The sequence below is a fragment of the Anopheles gambiae genome, chromosome 2, assembly GCF_943734735.2.
Source record: "Anopheles gambiae chromosome 2, idAnoGambNW_F1_1, whole genome shotgun sequence".
NCBI lineage: Eukaryota > Metazoa > Arthropoda > Insecta > Diptera > Culicidae > Anopheles > Anopheles gambiae.
In genome coordinates, this window is record NC_064601.1 from 50185627 (window position 1) to 50209976 (window position 24350).

Consider the following 24350-nt stretch of genomic DNA (forward strand, 5'->3'; position numbering starts at 1 on the left):
TCTGTTCGAGCTCCACCCAAGGGAAATGGCAAAAATACTTGATTTATTACCGAGTCGCTACGCTAGTCGACCGGTTCGCACCGAACACTGTGTGTGTGTATGTGTGTCCCTTGTGCCAGTCTCTCCAAGGATCTGCTACGCCGGTTACATCATTCCTGCACTCCACTGTCCTTCGAGGGCCTTGACGAGGGAAGTAATAAATTACATTTCCACAACGGCGCCACTGGATGTAAAAAATGATAAAATAATACACCGAACACACACTACAGACACTCTCGCGCGTACTGTTGGGTCTACCTGAGTCTTTTTTTTGTTGCTTAGAACCAACACTAAAACCCTTTGGGATCATTTTGGGCCATTTCCGATTTCCGAGGTTGAGAAGCGGCACACACACATACACACATGCGAGCCTAGTATGTGCCATATTGGCAATATGACACAAATGAAGCTTGACATGTTTCTCTAATCCCATCAACGCATCCGCACGGAAATGTGTTGCTACTGTCGATTTGGCTACTCGTTGCATCCTGCTATCTAGTGCCAAGGACTTTGTCCTACCAAAATGTGAAAAGCCTCAGCAAAATCAAATAAAAAAACGGTCAAATCAAATCAAACATAATCAGCTTCCACAAAAAAAATCGCGTTTAATGGGTAGAGTTAATGTGTCACGACTAAACGCCTAACGACTCATTACATTCGCTAGCCCCCCGAACACGTAAGGACCATCCTCCGAACTGGGACATTAGTTTAAATTAATCCCCACATTTACAAAGCCTGCAGGCAATGAAGAAATTAGCTCACCTGAACGGTCGACTGCTGCTGCTGGTGTGCTTGGTGTTGCTGCTGTTGTTGTTGCTGTTGCTGCTGTTGCTGTGGCTGGTGCTGATGGTGTTGCTGTTCGTTTTTCCACAGCTTGCCTCCCTTGAGGATGCCACTTATCGCCTGCGCCGTGCTTAGTGGCTTATGTTTGGCCGGCTCGTACTGACCTGTGCCACCGCCCGGCGCTTGTTGCTGCTGTTGCTGCGAGGCACTTCCTTCACCACCGGCCATTGGCTGTCCCGTACGTAGACCCTTCTGCAGTTGCTGCTGCTGCTGCTGCTGCTGCTGAAGAGATCGGTAGTCGTGGCTGGCGGCTGAGGTGGCGAGCGAAGTGCCCGGGGCACCACCGGCCACCGTCGGTACTGCGGTCGAACCACCTTCGTTGCCTGCTGGAACGATAGGTGAAAGCGTGGTGGATAAGGCAGACATCACTGTTGGTATGGAGGTGGTGCTGGTGGTGTTGGCCACCGTCGAACCCTCGACTGCACCTCCACTACCGGTCGGGCCAGGCTTTGGCCGCGTCGGCGATTCCTGCTCCTGCTCCTTTTGCACGATCCGGCGCTCGGTCACCGTGGTCATCGTAATTGTTTCCACGATGTAGCGCTGGGGCGTTTGGGATGCCGTCGCACCGCTGTCGCCACCTCCTCCCTTACCGTCACCATCTTTCACCGTCACCGACCCCGGGGTAAGCGGTAGCAACCGGGTGCAGAGCGCCGTTTTGCGAAACGACGGCATACATTTGGCGCGGACAGTATTGGTATAGCGGGGCAAAATTCAAAACAAAAATGGTGCACTTCATTAGTTTCACTGTTGCATTTGGCAGGGGCAGGCCTAGTGGCAAAGGGTAGTGTTGCAGGTATAACGTGCCAGCGTAAAACAGCGTTCGACAATCAAGAGAAAAGGAAACGGATAATGCAAGCAAGCCTTATCGCAAAAACGACCAAATTGCAGCTTGGTTTTAATTGCATTTCTGTTGCTTTGAAGTTTGCACAGAACACACGTGAAGTAGTGGGTGCTTCGAATGCAATCGTGGCGGTACTAAAGTGCGCTTGAACATTACAGAACCTCTAATATATGGTACAGTAGGCAATCCTTCCGAATGAACAGTAAGTGGCTTTTGAGAAATTCATTATCATTTGTATGCAGCCTAGTTGTGCCATTTTTGTATTCCTATCATGACAATCATGACAGTTTGGCAAAGAAGTCGACTATTTTCTAATTACATTACTAAGATCTTTTCAAATGCATGGCTCAACAGCAAGCCATCACTATTTATCGGTTGACAAAAGTTTGTAAGATCTGAAGGTTTAAGCTACGCTACCATATACAAACGTGCGAATGGAACTACTAATTCAACTTATCCTAGCTACAGCTTCTAATTAGTGGATGCTTAGCCTGATTGCAATCTAGATGAGATGATTAAGTTCATGAACAGATTTTACACAATTTCTATAAAAAGAAATTTTTGAAGGCCGTCTCGGCTATCGAGAACTGTGCGTCTCCATTTCCTTCCGAGAGCATATCTCAATGAGAGCCAGCGATTTTCTCAGATAATTTTATTGTTTTGAGAGTAATTCAGATAAAATAATTTAACAATAAAAAAAGTAATTTTCCTATACTAAACAGAACAGCAATATTTTAACGAAAACCGTTCGCAGCTAACAACTTCTTGAACGCGCAAATCCTGCGCGACACAACGTCGCCTTGGGCGTTCCTAGTCGATCAACTCGGTGAAAAGTTTAACTATAAAAATGAAATAAATGCATCCAAGTCCAATTTATCGCATGTATCGAATGTAACTCCGTGCCCGCCGTGTAGGATGTTGATGTAGGAAACTCCTGCTGAGGTTTGGTGACGTGCCAGGATTGAAATGGAATTAGATTGAATTTGTTTTTGCCTCGCTTTTCCAATTCCCGTTCTGCCAGAGATGCGAGTGATGGTGGTGGTGGTAATGGTGAAGGTGATTCGCAAAAGGGTGGAGGTGACGAACGGTTCAATGCGATTTCCTCTCGAGCGTGAGATTGTGGTTGTGTATTTAAATGAACATTTTATTGAAATTTGCATTCCACGTTCCATCCACATAGAAAGGATGGACGAATGAACGAGTGTGAGCATATGAGTGTGGTTTTCATAAAACTTAAACAGAAATTGCATTCAACAAACGTTATCGGAAGCATTGCATTTGTGTTAATTAAAATGAATGTGGATTATACAAAATATTGCGATTCAAAGATAATAAAATTTGATGATTTTTTCATTATCCAAACATTACAATGCTTGCAGGCAGCACCATTTGCATTCCGATTGCATTATGAAAAATTCATACGAAAAATCATACTACAAACGTACGGAACCGAACATTCAAACGGCATACTTATGTGTTCATCCATCCGCGTCCTACCTTGCGAACCGGAATCCTGCACCTGTTTGATGGTAAGGAACTTAGGCCTTTCCTCGCCGGCTATAATCTCCTTTTGCGTAATGCGTCGTTCCGGCGAGGACTTTGTCAAGGGCACCAGAGCGATCGGAAGGGTGGCATGGGGTGGCAGCGGAGCCTCCAGCATTGGCGAAATGTCGTCCGAACATTGAGAGTCACATTCTGGAAAAAAGTTATTACATATAATAAACAAAGCAAAGAGTTAAAATAATGTGAAAATATATGAGGGTTTTGTATTTGTGTCTGAATGTAGAAAAACGTTGAATAAAACATGTCGTAGTGCAGAAATAAGAACTAATGACTATGACTTTTAAACATTCATTTGAATAACAAATATGAACACTAATTCAAATATCAATAAGCTGACCAACAGCTCATGCTAATCTATAATATCGAATGAGCCCAAATTGCAATGCATTTTCATCAACGAACTGTATATTATTTTTCAGTTTTCGCAAAAGCTTCATTAAAGAATGCTTACTTTTTATAATGGCAATTAACTCATGCTTAGAATAATGAAAACTCTTGAATGAGTAATATGCAAAACGAGAGAACTGCTTTAACAATAGCGTAGTTTTACATCATCAATGGCACCAAGTCACACAGGAATTATCTTCATTTTCTTCGTTTGTTGTGATGTGTGATGATTTTATCACATTAGATGTCAGTTGCAATGAGATGAGACATACTTGATTACCAAAAAATTTTTATTTTTCTAATAGCTAATTGAACTAATTTATGCACCAACTTATTGATGACTGAATTTTGTTATCGTCTTTTTTGTGCTAGTTATGCTTGATTTATAATAATGTCAGCATTTATTTTAATGTTAGAGGGTTTACCTAGCCAATCCGGCATCGTCAAATACTGTAAATACTACTGCCGTAAATATTTTTTCGGGCGACGTAAACCCTCAATTGGGCACTGTCATTTCTATTCGAGCCTTGTGAAGTATGAATCGGGCAATGTACAGAATGAAAGCGTCCTACTCTTGAAGGTGTCAAATCGGTCGCTCCGGTGTGTTTGATCCATCAAGCTGTTTAAAAATACGTATTTTGCATGTTGTTTAACTTATTGTGTGTTATTTTAAAATGTTTACCTAATTAAATCACCAAACATATTATATTTTTAAAAAAATATAAAACTAAATTGCATTGTACAGGGTTGAATTAAAAATTAAAAAAAGGAATTTGAATAATTTTTAATGTAGTTGAACTTAAAAATTGTGAATTTTCTTACATATCAGTTAAACTACTCGCAAAAAAGTATTGTTTTACAGCTAGAAAGCAACAAAATATAAAGTAGGCCCAATTAATTCTGTACTTTGCCCGATTCATACTTCACAAGGCTCGAATAGAAATGGCAGTGCCCAATTGAGGGTTTACGTCGCCCGAAAAAGTATTTACGGCGACCGATAACGCTTTGACGATGCCGGATTGGCTAGGTAAACCCTGTATTGATTGGTCTTCTAGTGTTTTAAAATGTACTGGTTACATGATATATTGTATTATGTCAAACTTAGGAACCCTGAGCACAATATGATTGTAGTAGTGCATGTAGTCCACGAAGATCCATCATCTTTCTAATAGATTAATACATTAAAAAAATAAATGTCTCTCTGGTTTTGGTTTTATTGAGTTTTAGTTTTTACTACTTCTGGGTACTACCGCTGACGACAATTATATTGACAAAAAGCGTATAACTTTATCTATAATATAGTTTAATATAAATGTTTCCAGCATTAATCGAGCAATAAAAAAATGCGCACGATACTATCACAAGCACCTTATTCGAGATTATCTTACCGCACGTTGACAGTTTGAATGAATAAATCAACTACCACTGGGTGATCTTCTTGCAGCCTAAAATCGTAAAAAACCAGTCGAAACAGCACGAAAGGCGAGCAAACATATTCTACCGTTTCTAGGTTCAATCGACGACTACATTCCAAACACGCACATTTTCGCGCTCTGCCGTGAAACGGACATTTATGCAACGCACGCACACCGAATGTATCTCGCTACTGGTCTCGTAAAACCGGTGAATGATTATTAGAGCCACCGTTGGTCGAATGTTACCTTTGCGCGGTGCAGCACAAACTACTCAATTGCTGTTACTTCCGTCGGCTTCCCGTCAGGCCCCGCACGACCTAATTCTTGTCACGATCCAGGTATTGAGCCTTTCACTCGTCGACAGTAATAGTAGCGAAGGCACGGGAGCATCAGCAAAGCGAAAATGTTTTCTATTCCAACACATATTCTTGAGCGACGAGAAATGATCTCACGACTCGAGCACACACAATTGTCATCATTGTGTCCAATATCCAAAGAAGTGGGTGAATCGCATTAACATATGCAACCGATTTCCATCGGGACCAAATATTGATGAATTTGCCTTCAATTTCCCACGAAGAACGTAGTTCATAAAAACTCGCCCAGCACAAATACCCACTAGGCCCATAAATTCATACCGGAATCGCTTACAGCATGACAGTTTGAGTTTAATTTAATATTACATCCCACCAACTGAGGCTAAAACCGCAACTACTTCCACTCACCATACGTAGTTGGTTGAAAAATGGCAACAATTTCATTGAGTTTTGTAACCATCCAATACTCTTACGATAAGTCATCGTTCTGTTTATACATTCTGACACACTGCGCATGCATTTAACCCTGTAAACTGCCACACAGAAAAGGAAATGAAACTGTGTACCAAGAAATCATGGTACTAAAATAAAATTCCATGTCCACGCAAAATTTTACATTTAGCAAAAGCACTGTCACGAGCCTCAGACAACATGGTGAAAAGGGGAAAATGAGATAAAATGCTTGGGAAAGAATTAAGCAATATTTGCACTGCAATGCCATTCAAACACAACCCATTGCATTACACAGAAACAAAGAAATTTCATTACACCCAATTGCGGGAGTGTTTGAATGCCGTACGAATGGAAACAAAACGTTTCGACACAGATATCAATATCAACCGATGGGATGGTGTTAAATTTTCTAGGACATACTGGTACAACCATGAATGCATTTCCCAGAATATCGCCCCAAAACCAGCACAGTCTACGCAATGCAGCTGACATGCAAATGTATCACAATTCCATAACTCATTAATCTTTCTCTCCCTTGCCGTCATGTTCACTCTCTACGATCGTGAGCAACGGAACCGTTCATTCGGGCGTGGTCTCTTTGTTCTAACTCGAAGCATTGTTCGAGTGGAATCTGCAGTTCGCTCGATACATTTAATTTGTGCATTACCGAGGTAGCTTACGGCTTTGGAGCCGGATTACAATACTTATGCGATCCATTGCAGCTTTTAATTTGCAAATTAATGAAATAGCACTAAACACTTATCATACAGAATAAGTAATAACTTCAAAACCTCATATTTAGAGATTTACGGATAAAAGTCAATTTCAATTTAGAGCTGTGGAAACCACGATTTGGCACGATTCTCAAAAAATCTGTGTCATACCGCCAAGCAGGCAAAATAAGTATAATAACTAATGTGCACACGAGTAAAGCTAACTGAATGTGCAACAGCCGCACAATTCTAGGTAAATATTAAAGCTACTCTTTTACAACCCCTTCCCTCCTGTATGATTTTCAGCTTTTCGCAAATGAGCGCGTTCTATCGCATGGGAAAAATTACTCAACCGGTAATTTTTACAATCTTCATCCATTCACCTCAAGTTTCCATCTACTAGGGTCGCTTCTCATTCATTCGGCACTCTTCAGATTCTTATGACGAAGACGCCGTACGAACGTTCCGGTGGTTGAACTTTCATTTCATTACCACCCTCAACAGCTCCGGCCCAGGGTGCCCTATCTTAGCATCGTTTCCACAATTATCCACGAAACGCCTGCTACAAACCGAGCCTACCTTCATAAATTGAATGAATTGGCTTTACCTCCCGGTTGGAAGCACAAATTTGCTGTCATTGGCATTGTCCTGCGCAGCAAGAAATCTCCCAGGAAAGGTTGTCGTCTGTAGCTGCAAGAACTTCACCTCAACAGCAATGATATGACCTGTCCAGTGTACGGCACTAGTACCTCTTCCCAAGTGCCTCGATTAAGTTTATAGTTCAGTTAACATTCTAACAAAAATCCTCAGTACCTATTGTCGTGGTTTGAAGATTCCCATGATTAAGATTAATAAAATGCTAGCACGGGCTCATCCATCACCGGCGTCAGAGTTGTCGTTGGTTATATAGTTTCTTGTATGTTCTGTAACGTTTTCTTCGCTGTTTTTAACGTTAATTTTATGATACATTTCTTATCCACATATTCAGGGACATTAGGTGAACGATGAACGAGGGTTATTACTACAGTTCTTGATGATTCTTCTCAAAAATGAATCAGATAACAAATTTCTAAACACTACTCAACTAATATACAAGAAATGATATACATGAGGCAAAAACATGCATGCACTCCTCGTAATTTCGTTTCGGTTATCTAGAGACGGTAAACTCGAATGTGTTCCACGAAATTCCAACAATCAACAGCGTAAAAACGCGAATGACATACTTAACATAACCGAGATGTATGTGGTATAGCAACCGATCGAAATAAAACATAGCATCAGAAATGGCAGAAATGAAATCCCATTAAACGGTGAGCACGAGCGTTGTGTATCACTGTACTCGGAAACGTTCTTCTTGAACAGATTCTGCTACCTGTGTTACCATGCGCGTCGTCCAAAATCGATACAACATTATCAGACGGCAACAACAGAGAGAGAAGGCAGAGTGATTCGAAACCACATCGAATCGATTTCAGAAGTATCGCACTTCTAACATCACCCGAAAACACTTTCCATTACAAGCCCAAAACAAGCGATTAACTTCCACTTTTACTGCCAGCACTGTCTCCGATTCCGGTCAATCTACAATTTCACCCAAGTTTGGTTTGCGGCAAGGTAAACACTGCAGCAATTGCCACCGCCCAGCTTCTTTGCGTAATTGGATGACTATTAAGACCGTGTTTAGCATCGTATCCTACCCATTACATTCGAGACATTCTTGGTCCGAAATTCCTAACCCAGGATACCTAGGAGTTGGAGCATCATGAAATAATTTATAAGGCATGCCAATTTACCCGGAGTTTTTGGTTTGGTGTTCTTTGTTATGGGTGCTACTAGTTCCTAAGTTTCCTTTTAGAAAAGTATTTCGAGCTATGTAACAAAGATGATTTTAAAGTTGTTATAATCAATTATTTAACATTAGTAAACTGTTTGCAGACATATTTGCATTATATTTCCACACTCTGGAAGCAATCTGTTCAGCAGCGTCAGCTGTCACATTATATTTCAAACCCAACCCCAATGATTTACATCTGGCCCTGACGGAGAAATACCGATTAAAATGCCGATAAAGCTTCTCAATAAGCTTGCCCCAACCGCAGCTCGCGTAATGATTTCCACCCGACAATGAGTTGAAGAATTCCCCCCCTCCCCCCCCCCCCCCCCCCATTCTCAAGAGCTTAAGTGAGCTTTAAGCCATCGCACATTGAAATAATGTTATGCGCATTTTGGTAGAGTACTTTGGTGGATGCTTTCATTAAGAATATTACCCTGAATTCTTCCCCAGACTTCGTGAAACCAACTCGAATGCACCAGTTGTGAAATATTTTACTAGGACATGGAAACCCCAAAGACGTTAAGCAAAATGGCATAATTACATTTAATGGTAACATATCTACCCATATACCATAGCTTTACTACATTTTCCGAGGCACACTGAACTTCTGTGGCTTCTTTTATTTTAAATGCCACAATTCTTGAAGTACGCTGAACATATAATTACCGAAATCTTCAGAACATTCGTTACCTTCGTCACTGATAGCGTTGAACGATCCCTTCAGACTCCGCGATCCTAATGACAGGAACGATGGGCAGGTATGTAATCGTAGCATATGCATTTTCATACTTTAACTTGTTTGACACACACACTCCAAACTTTGAACCAAACTTTTACATTTCGAACTCATGTGAACAATTTCACTCGCCAACGCCAAAACCTTAAGAAGATGAATCGTTTCTATCCTTTCGTATGACTCTAATTTATTTAGCGAACACATATAAATCCCTCTAGCACACTGCACCACACGCTGAACATAGAAAAGCTCCCAAATTAACCCTTTGGGACACACGAATCATTATTTGATCATGCAGTTTCTTCGCTTATGCCGTCGCACATTGGGAGGCCATCTTATTACTCGCATACGGTTTTACGAGTGCTGCTGATAGAATTAATGAACAGCCGGTACCATTTATGTTTGGTCCTCGTTCCATAAACACATCGTTACACACTGAGGGAGGACAAGGGAAATGTTGAAGCACAACAAATCAGTACCACAGCTCTTATCACACCGAATCTGCTCTTGCCTGACGATATTTCGCTTGGGAAAATGCCGGTACTGTGTGAGGTTATTTTTATTTTTAACCGAAAAATCCCTCAGTGGACAAAACCCGGAGGTTCACTTTGCCGCACACCGCAAAACGTAGTTTTTTACGTTATTTTATCCAGAAATGAAAAACAGCAAAAAACACACACACACCTCTTTCGTTCTCTCCGTTCTGGCAAAATTTCATCAGGGACGAACGCGTCAGCAAAAATAAACTGTACACTCATCCACGCACGGCAGTCAAACACGCGATGCCAATTAATTTCATTCCCCAATTTGTCAACAATTTTCCTCCCATTTTCACCTTTTAAGCACCGTTCACTGTTCTTTCGCCCTAGCCGGACTTTATTATTATTTCACACAACTTCCCGCATTGCTTGATTGAGCCAGTCATTTGCGCAAGGAAACTCCTTCCTGCAGAACCGGAAATCGATTTTTCGTATTCTTAATTAAAAAGGATGCATCAGCTACTAATCCGACTCTATCAGCACATGCAACGCTCATACGCATGTTAGAATTTGTTTCGCGCGTATTTGCCAGCATCCAACATTATCGTTTTAAATAATCAACAGACGGATAGCAATTATTTTCACAAAACTTCATTTGCATCCAGCACTGTCCCTTCGGTAAGCAGTTCCGATCAAGTCAAGCAGCCCCACTCACTAGCACTATCCGAATTTGATTGCGTCCAATCGCGAGCAGTTAACTTTGTGGAATAAATTGAACAAACCGCACAGACCCGGTCCTGCTAACGAACGTGATGAAACGCAACCGGCAAACCGGACTCTTGCTAACAATCGGAGCATAATAAGGCGGTATATTCTCCCGTTTTCCGGCCCATGGGGTGAACGAGAGTTTAGGAGGACCAACAGACGTCAAATGAGGGAGAGATCGACCGAGGAAAGCAAAAACAAAACGCTGACACCAGCCGATTTCACGCTACTGATCGTACGTCGAGTGGCAAGATCGAGAGCCACCGCCCGTTCTGTTTCTATTTATCGAAACCACATGACACACGGGTGTGGAGGACCCGGCTTCATCATCGCTTTGGCTACGCATACAAGCATAAATAAAATCAAAGCATAAAACGAGACAAACAGTAATAATATTTATATGTGAAACACTCGTTTGCTTCTCCCCTCTTTCGGCGAATCTAAACATAACGCCGCATAAATAAACCACTCCTTTGTGTGTGTTCCCCCAAACGATTGACCCCGCATGCTGGTTTTTCATGACAGAAATCAGGCTTCAGGGCGCTGAAGAAATGCAATGACCAGAACGATCCAGCCAGCAGCACAACGAGTCGTCATTCATTCACAACAGCACGACTCCCGGAACTTCGTAACTCGATGTGAATACTGAGCTGCGGTTGTTGCAAATGCCCATGCCGGAACACATTTCCCAGTCTAGAGTTCAAATTTAGTATACAACAACTGCAAAATTCTTCCGTAAGAGACTTGTATGCTGCTTGAATAAAGTCCAATTAAGGAGAAACCTTAGAACGAAACGAAAACTCTTGAAATACAAACCATGGCACGGTCTGAGGTTTGGTGGTTTACTAAGCTCCTAACTAAGAAACAATTTGCACACAAAAAGCACAAGACTTTCTCAAAAGTAACCTGGTACTGTATGTTTAGAGAAGCATATACAAACAAAAGTATGTGGTAGCAACAGATTCGTAGTCTTCCTCAAGGCCCAAACAATCTTGCTAATATTGTCATTAACCGGGCATGTGTTTATTTTGTTTTAGGTAAATACAAACCAATTTGCAAAGATTCTTTTGTCAAGGAAAGTTTGTAAAACACTCTCCTCTGCACAAAATATATCATAAAGTCAGCAGAAAAGAACACAGACACCAATAAATACTTTATGCATACAGTACCTTCACTGGAAACTATTGATAAACCGTACAAGTACATTGTACATGAAAGTAGGATCGATACGATGGAAATGTGAACATGAAAAGTAATTTCAAACTATCCTCTGCCTTTTTCCAGCACGATTTTCAGCTACTGCAAAAGGATAGCGGATATCGACTGTCAGGGAATATTAGAATCATGACATTGCTATTGCCTGTTGAACGGCAGTGAAAGATGCTATTGAAGTAAAGTTCGAGAGAAATGTATTTTTGAAATACGGGAACATATTACAACATTACCCAGAAGCTCATATTGCTCAAAACTGTTTGGAAAAGGTTTTATTATTGGCTGAAGTTCTTCGATTTGCACTATCGGTATTGATTTGCACACTAAGAGCCGCCTTACATTTCTCCATTAAGTTCCCAGTCGTCTAATGAAGACAGCTACAGGCTCAATCTATCGCACACTCAGAAGAGAACAAACATTTACAACTTCATCATAGTTTGGGATTTCGCCAGGCATGGCTAAGATGTAAGCCATGTGTTATTAATGCGTGGTTCAGAAGCCACTATTTGCCTGCAAAGCACCGCAGGCGCAGAGCCAAACATCAATGACATCGCTAGACAGCACACACTGGGGGTCTAGCTCATTAAAGTCGAGCATCTTGTGCGATGATGCTCGATGGCACATATTGCGCGGTCATGTCACAACCACACAAAGGACTCATGCCACACACAACCCATTCTCATTCGCAGTAGGTGTGGCCGACGTTGGTAATGTGAAAGCTTCCCGCTTGGTAGTTGGCAAAGGCCCGGATTCGTATAACCCGATTCGACTATTTGATTCCGGTAGTTACGCTATGGTCGACGATAAATGTCAAATGCCCGCGGCAACTATCGAACCATGCTTCCGCCCACGGCTATCCTCCATTCACACTGCCAACCAATTTCTCTCTCAAACCGGGGAGGAGGAAATGTCACTACCGGCCGTACCAGCAACGGCAATGTCACGGCATAAGCGCAGGAGGGTATTTACAGACCCCTTTTAAAAATTGCCCTGCCCGAAGATCCCGATATTGTCCGGGACTGACTTTCTAGGATGGGCGAAACTCGATATCACTCCAGCAATGCGCCCTCCTCGCACAAGCTGAAGTCACGCATGACGGCGAACGCGTTGCGATCGAGCGCGATGGACGAGGGAGAGACACCGTAGGTCACGGTTCACGAAAGCTCATCCATCCCTTACACTGCTCTTTCGAACGCGACGCTAGTTTAAGCTTCCCTCGAAACTGTCCACGTGCACCTCCGTGCACCGGAAGCGAAACGGAAAGCAACGCAATGAAACTACAATTTCCGTTTTGACATTTTCCAAGCAACGGATGGAGCAAAAGCGGACCACGGGGCAACAGGAACTTGTTGCGTTGCTCAGGTTGTCTACTTCCGGGGTAGGCAAGACTGGAACGTTCAGTTTATGTTAAAGTATTTCATGATAAACACGCCACTCCGGGCACAAGTTGTTGGTCAACCTGTCAAAGCAAACAAATCAAGTGGGTTTCTACGCCAAATAAACTAGAGTGTGCGTTACATCTCAATCATTCAACTTGAGCAATGGGCCAGAATGAACAATCTAATCGTAATTTTCATCGAATAGAAGCATACCAAAGCAGATTCAATGCACTGAGGTTAAAATTATTCTTGGACACCATAAAATTAGAACAATTAATCAGCTTCATTTATTTTTCAAGGAAACGCCTCCCGACCCGACAGAGTAACAGGAATCGATTCAGATTCATCTCCTAACCGTTCGTTTCCTGCTGTCTGCTGACTGACAGTGAATTGAGTAGTCAAGCAATTGCACGTGAAGAAGGTTCAACATCATTCACAATACCGGCTATTTCCTGCTGCAGGCAAAGGAGTAATGGGAAGCGTAACCATAACACTCTCCCTAACCGACAAAGGTCAATGCAACCTTTCGTTTAATGAAGCAGAAATCGATTTGTATCTAACGAACGTCCCACGTCTTTCCTTCTGAGGAGTTGACAAAGTCTGTAATGGGAAAGGGTACAAATCAATCTGATGGTCCCTTTCTTTTCCTTAGAGTGTACTTGTTTGTCACTATATGATATGACGGTCTAATCAAATATAAAAAATTTTCAAAATTGTTTTAAAAAAAATATTATTTTTTTCATGTTTCAAAGCCTAATACCCAGGATTTGATGAAATATACAAATTTATTGCAACTGCATAGATTTAACTCAAATACCCTACTTACCTTCGTCATGCATCTGTTTGGCAGCGCATTCAGCACATTCAGCACACTCGGTGCACACAGCTGCTTGTTGCGCTTGCTGCTGTTGTTGCTGCTGCTGCTGTTGTTGCTGCTGCTGTTGCTGCTGCTGTTGTTGCTGTTGCTGCTGCTGTTGTTGACTTGCGGAGACGGGTTGGGAACCAGCCTGGCCTTGGCCTGCGGTGCCCGTTTGTTGTCCCTGCTGGCCAGCAGCAGCTCTGGCTGCCAACATGGCAGCCCGTTGCTGCTGTAGCCGCTGGATAACCTGGAGCTGCTGAATATGTTGTGCACCGAAGACATGCCCACCGAGTGCTCCACCGAGTGCATTGTCAAGCAGCCCACTGCCATCTTTGTAGCCCTCCGGGGGGCTTAGCGTGGCCTGGTCGACAAACTCGATCGGGGGAGCAAACTTCGGACTCTGTAGAAGAAATCGGAAAGCGAACAAGAAGTTAGATCAATAAAGTGTGTGAATTTGAACAGCGGTTTCAAGAATAAATCAAACCCAAGCATCACAAATATTACTTCCGAAAAGGGATTCTCTCCCTGTAACAAGCACACGTCGTCCATTCGCGTGAGTTTCACATTAGCAATTCAAGGTGCAGTTATGGCTACGGTATTGCTACCTACAGAACGCACGATCAATTGACAACGGCCATAAATTGACGATGCGTGTAATTGATCGCCCAGAAGATTGAGCTATTGAGATTTCTGTGAATCCAGTACCTTTTTCTTTTCTTCTGCTGTCTTTCGTTTGTCTTGACTGAGTCTGAAATCGATGCGCCGGAACGGACCGCACCCACGCAAAAATAAAAATACAAAAGAAGCGTAAGACTATGGGTAAATAGCTCCCAACTTGTCATGCGATAAATCACAACCCCATTTTTGTGAGCTGCGTGTTCTGTAGGTTGGGGTTGGAGTTACTGTGCAAAAAGCTAAACAAGTATGCTACTAAACGGTGACTGGAAGCTCCGCATGCTACCAAGAGGGCCCACGAATTGGAATGTGATATGTTACCGTCCAATTAGATGTAGAAGAAGCACCCGTTATAAACACGCTGAATAAAATATCATGTAATCATACAAACGGATGCAATCGAAACGGATGAGCAAATATCAAACGGTAAGCTGGTGACGGACGGTTTGTTTTTGTAAAGCAAATAGGAAGCAACATTTTGTACCATTTTTTGTACATTGCATGAGAGAATATATGCTTTTTATAGCCCTATACTTATTTTCCTACCAAGTGTGGAAACTAAACTGACACTTATGTTTACTCTTTAAATTACATTTATCCAAGCAATTGTAACTTTCATTAAGCTCCCATCAATATGTGCATGTTTTATGATAAGTTGTTTTCAAGTGTTTCAAACAAAGTTACAAATAAACTGACTTTCAACTGTTTCTCAACCATAGCGTTTATGAACAGAAAGTATGGTACCATTATCAAAACCTTTACAACATATGTACTCCCAATAAATCCATGATTATCATGTACTGAGCACTACAACCGCATTAGAGGTAATATACCAACGGTATACGGTCACATTCTTCACATTAGTGTCCTCCACCTCTTCTAATAGACAAATACCGACGCAATTCTCGAACTATAATCGACAAGGCCGTCGTTACTAACCGGCAAAGGATGTTTAACCTATGAAAATATTGAAACCATCTAACATTATGACCCCGCGGCTAATCGAGCTGCTGAGTCCTTCCACAAACTGTCGACTTTGCTGAAAGCTGTAACCTTCCCCTATACTCATGGCGAAAGCTGTTTTACATCACTTTTTCGTCGCAAACCCCATCCCATCTAGCCCTTCCCAAGAATGATAATGTGTCTTAGCTTCTGCCCATGAAAATACTTTGCCACTATTTACCCCCCCTAATTCTCATCTCGCAACCCATTTAGCCACAAAGCCGCCTTTTCGAACTCGAGCATTACGCTAACGTGAACCCGTTTCATTCCTCCTCCCCCGTACCGTGTCCCTTACATTGGAACGCTTTTGTTATCCTTCGCCGCCAAAGTACAAGGAACGCTTTCCCCTCTCAAAGCTTGACGGGTAAGAAAGCAGCCGCTCCCAGCCAGACGTGGCATGATTGGAGTCCTCTCAAAGCTTCCTGCTTTTCTCCCACTCTGGTGGGCCGTATCATCACACACCGTACCACACACGTATGGTCTAGCGATTTCCCGTTGTGTTTGCGACTCGTCTGAAGCCGTTTCAAGCTAAGCATCGTGTAAGGATCCTTTCATCGAGCGGCGAGCGACCGTTTTGGTGTTCAATACGCTCACAAAGCATGCAAAAGTCTACCTAACGTTCCGCTGGCTCATCGCAGATGGTAACCAAGGGTGGGCCACCTTCTCCTTCAGGATCTTGTACGACGATAGGGATATCGCACCGACATTACAGTGAAAGTGAAGGGTATAGACAAACCCTCTTGTAGGACTATTTTTACCACACACGCACACAACAGGCTAGTGCGGGGAGAAATGTCAACCTAGACGTAGTCATCGAAACCCTTACGTTCAATGAAAAGCTTCGTTCTATCAGAGTTTGAAGATAAAGGCCTAGAGTTGAGAAGAAGAAAACGACAGGTAAGCGAGCCAAACTACTACAGGACAAGAGAATAATTGAACGACAAGCTCTCGAAACGAAAAGCATTCCAATAGCGAGAAGTATATAATCGAAAATAAAGCTCAAGCGTCATTAGGATTTTCCTCGCTTTTTTACCCGATCGAAACAGCAGCACGTTATCGCTTCTTTGATTGTTTGTCGTGATCCGTTATGGTTTAATAACGAGTATGGAATGATAAAGGGAGACATAAAGACTTCGAAACAAGAGGAACGACATGTTTACTCATTAATAAACTTCAGATACAATAAATGTGACGTGGCTTGTGGCGATATTCGAAGTAATCAAGAAGTAGAGGATGTGATCACTCGATACGGTAGCTTCACGAATTTATTTGGACATGAAGTTGTGGAAGAAATATAGGAAATATTCAAGAAGACAAAATCGTTCAATATAACTTTCAGATTGAATTGACCTAATCGCTAAAGACACAAAGCGAAATTAGTCAGTCAGTCTGTAAGCGATTGCAACAGCTTTTCATCGATAGTCACACAGTATATGTGAGTACTCACTTTAGTGTAAGTATTTTCCCTTGATGAATCATTTTCTGGATAGTAATAAATGAAAATGTTAAAGAAATTTACACCAAATTGAATGTATATAATGTACATGATAGCTTTCATAATCTTAGATATTTGAAACATCTATCTATAATATCCAAAAATTCCAATAAATCCAATTTTGCATGTCCGGTTCAGTGATATCTATGTAGATTTTTTTCTCAATTAAAAAATAATCCTCCTGATTTCTAAAAACAATATTTACGATCGTTACAAGCTGTATGTACTCTGAGAACAGCTTCTAAGATTTCTTCTTGTCTTTTCTACGCAAAATTGACAAAATTTCAACCAGAAATTAATCCCTAAATCATGCTTAAACACATTTCCCTGCGGAGGTTTGGTCTAATTATGCGAATTTTGCATGGTTGATGTGGAACATTTCCGCATCTTCATTGTTGGTTGCTTTGAAAAACCTTTATCAGACAAAAAAAAACAAGAAAAAATATAATTCCCATGCCTAATTTCCCAAGAAATGGATGGCTTGCGAAGCGTTCGTACCGTGACCTTCATCAGAAGCAGCAATATGCATGGTCAAATTATTCAAAGATTAAAAGATTTTTGTTCAAATTTCACCCAAGCTCTTTCACCCTGTTTGACGCACGAACAATGGCAATTCGCGTGGTGCTAGGGATCAATGATTTAATTTGGTTGAACTCAAAATAAAATCACTTTTTTTATTTAATTTATAGTGTATAAGATTTACCTGAATACAACACCAAAATAATTGATTTTAACTATTTCTTTTGAATTTGAACTTGATATTTATTAAATATTTTTATTGATTTTAAATATTATCTACCAGATTTGTCAAACTGGCGGCCCGTGGTACACATGCGGCTGCTGAGGGTTCTGTATGCGGCCCGCGACGCTACGAGGTTATCACTTATCAAGTCTATATAGGTAGTCCCCAAGACATACGCTACCGCTTATAGGCGGATTTGGAGTTACGCGGTTTTCTAAATTTGACAGATCTTTGAGCAAATTGTACTAATTTGACTCATCAATTGTCAAATGCCAAATAATTTTCCTTTTGATAGAATGTTTAAAACCATTTCAAAGCGTTTAAAACTGTTAAATTTAGCGAGAATCATATCAAATAATTAATTAAGTGGCTAAAAGCACCCCCTACTTGTTAAATTACACGAAAATGAGTGATATTTAGGCTGGAAATCACGAGATTCGAATTACGCGGAAATTCGAGATACGTGGTATTTTGCAACCGTTTTCGGTCCCCATTAACCGTGTATCTCGTGGACCACCTGTATTTGAAATGGAACACTTTTACCATCGAGTTGAATATTGCTGCCCACAAAATAATTTTCGCCCACCCAACAAATGAGTTTGACAAATTTGTTTTTATCAATACGACCTTTTTGAACCGTTCAAAATGTTATCTGCTACTGACAATTTTAAAGAGTACCAAAACTGAATCAATTTCGCAAACCCAATTTTCCAGATCATGTCATAATACCAACGCAACATTGAATGCCTCTCGAAGACCCATCACCGAGTATCCAACATGTCGTTTGAAAACCAATTTTAATGTGTCTATGCCTCTCTTCAATTGCTTTGATTCAACGTACGAAATGTTGCGCATATATTGATTTATTCAGTTGTGATTTTACAAAAAGTCTACGGAACAAAAAATATAATACTCAACCACATTTATGACGATTCCAAGACGAAATTCAATTCCTACAAACGACTCATCATCGTATCAATATTGCCTCATTTCCGTGTGTCAAAAAGCTGCAGGATCGAAAGTAACATCCACGAAACCGACGCCACCTTCCGAAGCCTTGTGCAATCCTTGGGTCTCTGTGTGGTGCAAAGGTTGCGGCACAACGTGCACCTTCAATTTATTCATGTCAACCGTTTTCACTAGGAGAAAAGGTCAAACCGTCTTTTCAATGGCTTCTACTGCCTCGATTTTTTAATATTGTAAACAAAATCAAGCCACATGGCGTTCTAAGTATACGTATCGTGCCATGTAAGGCACGACGCTTTATTGAAAATTCGCACATGAATCATCGTTTCGAAAAGTTTTGACAGCGATTCAGGAGCAACCTATAAGTAAAATATAGCTTATGTCAGTCAAGGTACACGAAACGGTTCCACATGCACAATCGCAATATATGTACCAAATATATAAGCAAAGAAGCTCAGTGTTCTATTAATTTCATTTTCAATTTCTGCAACTAGATATTGCAACACTGGCTTTATTACACCATTTAATAAAGTTCCGAAAAATAGAAATATTCAAAATTTCATATTCATTCTTTCTCACTGAATACTTAAAGCTCTTTTTGTCACCGCAACAGTTTGATTTTGTCTTCATCTGTGTTCCGAAAATATAATCCATTTCCTCGAAGTCACACAAAAACACACATGCAAAAACGATAGGCATACTCCTATTAACTCTATGCCCATAAACATAAGATAGCATTCTCTTCCTTCTGAGTTTAGCACTTTCCTCCCCGGATACCTTTTGCCTGACCAAAAACCACACGTAAAGGTGTTAAAAAGTCACGTCCATTTTCACCTGCGGCACAGTACCGCTCAGAGGCTGTGTTACGGTGCCAAAAATAGCACAGGACAGCACTAGATTGCTGCTGTGTTGATGCCTCTTCGTTCATCATATTTTGCAACAGGAGATCAGCCCCTCACATTTGCAGCAGCTACCAATGATTCCCTCGCGTAAGGGAGGAAAGTACGGGCACAGGTTGGACAGGTAAGTGTTTATGAAAGTCACAGGACACAGTGCAGCAACGCTGCAGATGGCGCCATGGCAGGCAGCTAATATTATATTACAACCGACGGAGTCAGAGCGTAGGTGGCACACCTATTTTCAGCTCACCCACGTGCTCAGAAACGTGCAACGGCAAGGATAGTAATACCGTTGATACGCATCACAGTCCTTGTCGCATGTTTTAAATTATACCAATGTGATGAACAAAATCCATCTATCTTTTACACTTACTTCAATTTATACCTAAATTCCTTTTATACATCACACGTTCCATTAAAACGAAACCAAAATACTAATAGAAAAACTATGCTTCCAACCCAAAATGGAACACACTCATAATGCTCTCACGACAAACATCACCTTATTATCCCGTATATGCTCATCCCATCTGGGAAAACTCAAATCGACTCCACCAAGCCTGCCACAAAATTGCCGGAAGTTACTTTTACCCCACGTAAAACAAACAACAGCACCAGCATGCTGTACAGTCTCCATAAAGTCCCATGAATGACGAGTTGGTGAACGATTTCCCTGGATGCCTTGCGAGGATGCCTGTGAGATATAGGAAGTGACTGGGCTTTGCTCGTTTCAGCCCATCAAATCCGCTCATTAACCTATTTACTCTTAATGCTCGGTCGCCTGGTTTCAATGAGCAGAGCTGTGTTAGAATGAAGATGTACCCTGGACAGACTTACGGACGACACTTCGCAGGAATAGAAAAAGGATAACGATTTGAAAGCATTTCTCTCTTTCCGATCATATTTCCTATTCTATGTATTACAGAGGTTATATTGTGGAAGATTTACAATTCAGACTTTTCGAGACTTTTCCCGATTACGCAAAACAATCAAAGATTCTCAATTATCGTCGCAAAGCAAAGAGCTTCCTTACAAAACCATTCACATGCAATGAGGAGAGTTTCTGTAATGCAAACGATAACAGAGCGAAGGTTCAGTAAAGCAATGGAATCTGACATTCTGAAACGAGAGTGAGCATTCGACGGAATATTGATCACATTCGCAACACGATTGAATGCAATTTTCGTTGAACAGTCATCGTGATTGCGCAGCATCTCATTAGCGCTTTCGAATAAAAGAAGCATCAATCCAGAAGAACATAATTAATTAGCGTACTTCTGCCACTAGACAGATAATGATGTTTTCCAAGATTTCCCTGCCACTTTCGCGTTCAATAACATACTTTCTTTCAATGCATTAGTTCGAACACAAAAGGCATCTTTAGTGTGCGTAATCATCTCAATATTCTTAGGACTGATCATGATTGTTCTGCCCAAAATAAATGCTTTAAACCCTGTTCTGTTTGATAGCCGATTCAACATAGAGCTAAATCTACCGCATCTCGCTCCGCAAAAACATAAAATCTGTTGTAATTATTGGAAGGATTTCGAACCCATCGCATACCCTCACACACCAAGCATTTATTGTTTTATCCGATTAGGTTAGCAAAAGGAAACCTCGCGAGGGATGTTTGTTTTTTTTTTTTATTTTGCTTCTTCCACAGCAGAGCATTCGAGTTTGTGGATGCTTCATTTTAATCACAATCTAAGCCACCCGTCTTTTACCCATTGACCGTACTCAAACATAATGAACGTCGTGAAACTTTTGTCGGGTCTAATCTTTTCTCATTTTCCATAAGTATAATTTTCTTTGGCGTACGTCGAAACTGCAAAGAAGCTTGTTGGCGCAGCACAAAGGCGAAAATAGCATTTCTGCTACTTGCGCTGCTGTTTACATTCTTAATTTTTAAAAGCATATTGCTTGCTGGTGAGTATACTCACGGAAATGGTACACATGGTACTCCCGATTTCATTGTGAGGATTATAAAAGCAATGAACACCACTTCCAAGAGGAGAGATGTATAACATTCCAATCCCACCGGTGACTCGTGAGTCATAAGTTTATGTGCCATTTGCTATTCTTATGCTTCTCTTGCACTTTGCTACAGCAGCTGGTGCCCTTTTGCAGCTTTAGCGGCATAAAAACAGGAACCACGCAAGCAGGGACGAGCTCCCCACCGTGCAACCCCGTTTGACCCAGTTACGGCCCATTTCAGAGCCATTTCGCCGCAACCGCCACCACCACCACCAGTACACTGCCGCACTACCCATCTTTGGCTGGCGAGTTTTGCTGAACGATGGAACCAGGCAGGCTATAATCCCGGCAGCTTCTGCACACACTGTGTGCTGTGCATCCACCTATGCAATCCTCTGTACCAAAGTGGACACATTCAAACGCGAGGCCGTAATACGAAACGGGGACAGTACGTTCGCCATTTTGACTCTCGATGGTTGAACCATCAACTACAACAAAAAAATGCCGTATGTTTTTCCACGTCCAGGTCAAATGGATTTCTCGAACGTTTCTTTCTTCCAGGACGAACTTGGTTGCTTCCTGGCTCCCTGGAAAGAGCAGCCATAAAGCTGAAGGTTGGAGGGAAAATATTTCGGTCGACTTAATAAACGGGTCGACGAGAGTTTTTGCTACATAAACGCACATCTCCCACGTCAAGCAGTTGCCACACGCGTTTATGCACACGCGAAAATACCGGACAAGCATGGCGATGGTGGGAGGCATTCTTACAGTTTTCCTTTAGGCGTGGGGCCAGCCTGTGACAGCGACAATTTGAGACGCGGTAAGTATTTACCATCGGCACTTTGAGCCTGAAGTCTATGAGTGAATGAGACTTGCTTTTTCTCTGTTTTCTCAGCTTTAAAATATTGACGCTTTTAAATCAAACATACATTTCCATACATGATGTTTAAATTAAACGTAATATAATGCAAAGGGCGAATAGAGTAGAAATCTTATGGATCACCAAGACCTTACATATTGATATCACAGGCTTAGCTTACGTTAAAGATGCTTATACATACATACATACATACATACATAAATACATACATAGGTATTTCCCTACATGGTTGTATTTCCCTGAATTGAAGATACACTTTAAAGGAACCAGATTTACCAGGTTGTGATAAACAAATAGAGAGAAAATAAAACAATTTTAATCTGTTATATATTACTTCCAACTACGATGTAGAATGTATTGATTGTCACTGCAAGCAACATTGTTGCTAGAAATTGAGCCGAATTTAACAGCTCACGTAACTTCTATTATGATCAAACTCCATTGACAATGATTAGGAATATGATTTTGAACTTCATCTTTTAGAAATGAAATTCACCAGAAATTCGTTTAAAACCTTATGTGCTTGCATGGTTATGTTATTTACGGTAAGAATACCTTGGATAAAATGTCAATCCAACACATAATGTAAACAAACTAATATAGATACTACTTTCAACTAAGCACATTTTAAAAAATAAATCGATTTGTTGGCGAAAACTCAAACGATTAAATCGTTAAAAAGTGTAAAAATCAAACAATTTTACATTGATCCAATCCATACATAAACACGTCCAGAATTAAATATTGAATGCAATTTATTTGCTTGAGTTTTAGTACTGAGCTATCCTTCTTCTTCGTCTTCTTTTTTGGCACACCAGCCATCGGTCAAGGCCTACTAGTATACCACTAGTAGGCTTGGCTTTCAGTGACTTATTGATTTACTCCATAAGCAGGATAGTCAGGCTGGGGTCATAGACATATTGGGGGCACAGTCCATTCGGGGCTTGAGCCCATGACGAACATGTTGTTAAGTCGTGTGAGTTAGCGACAGTACCACGAGACCGGTCTGAGCTATTCACACATTCAAAAAGAAACCACAACCCTGTAAACTTTTTTACTATTTCTCTAATCCACTTTCATTTCAATCTAACACGGAAGGCCACATCATGTATATAGGACGTGCAAAAGTTTTTTTTTGTTCTAATGTCAGGATGCATTCCGTTCCATCTGTCACTCTGCCAGGTTTATACTTTGGCGTATATGTAAAAATAAACAATTATGGCCAACCAAAGCCATGGATACAGTAGAAGCAAAACAAAAAACTGAAACCCAATTTCGCCGTAAATACCATACTGTACTACTGCCAACACTCATCGCCCGTTTTGTATGGTATCTACCTGAGGTTTTACATCAGCCCTAGCTCTGTTTCCCACGCGACAATGCACTTTTCCCGAGGGCAGTGAACCGACTGAATGCGGTTATAGCGCACAATAAAAAAGACCCATCGCGAGCATTCCCATACACATTTGGCCGTCGATCAGTTGACACTTTTTTCTCCTGCTGCTTTATCGAGCTTTTATTTTCTACAACAGAATACTCTTCCAGAATGGCTCTCGGTAATAAGGATTCGCCTGGGAACAACGCTATCCCGATTCGTAGCTAGCTGTTCCCTTTGGATGAAAGAGTAGCGCAATTACGAACGAAAAAAAAATCCGATGAATTCGAATAGCAAAACGAGTTATGGCCAAGAGATTCCTCGAGAGCTGAACACAAACGGATACAGCAGTGGGTGTGAACATTCTGGAAAAAGCATATTGTTTTTCCTGTTCATACTGTGACAGCAAAATAAGCCACACTAAGCAACAAAAAAGGGCGATACCACAAGACAAAAAAAACATCGATCGAAACAGTTGGTCGACAGAGAGTTGCCAAACTTTGT

The 24350-nt window shown here is 41.3% G+C and overlaps 1 protein-coding gene across 7 annotated transcripts in view; it reads right to left on the reverse strand.

The window, feature by feature from the left end:
* LOC5667599 (uncharacterized) overlaps positions 1-24350 on the reverse strand; it is a 64879-nt gene that overhangs the window by 10478 nt on the left and 30051 nt on the right. For 5 of the 7 annotated variants that reach the window (XM_061643050.1, XM_061643052.1, XM_061643048.1 and 2 more), the window contains exons 4-6: positions 13806-14238; positions 3221-3418; positions 802-1481 (exon numbers count right to left, since the gene is read on the reverse strand). In XM_061643050.1, coding sequence (XP_061499034.1) covers positions 802-1481; positions 3221-3418; positions 13806-14238 — 1311 coding nt within the window. The remainder of the gene's footprint in view (positions 1-801; positions 1482-3220; positions 3419-13805; positions 14239-24350) is intronic. The other 2 variants (XM_061643055.1, XM_061643053.1) reach the window with 2 other exon arrangements.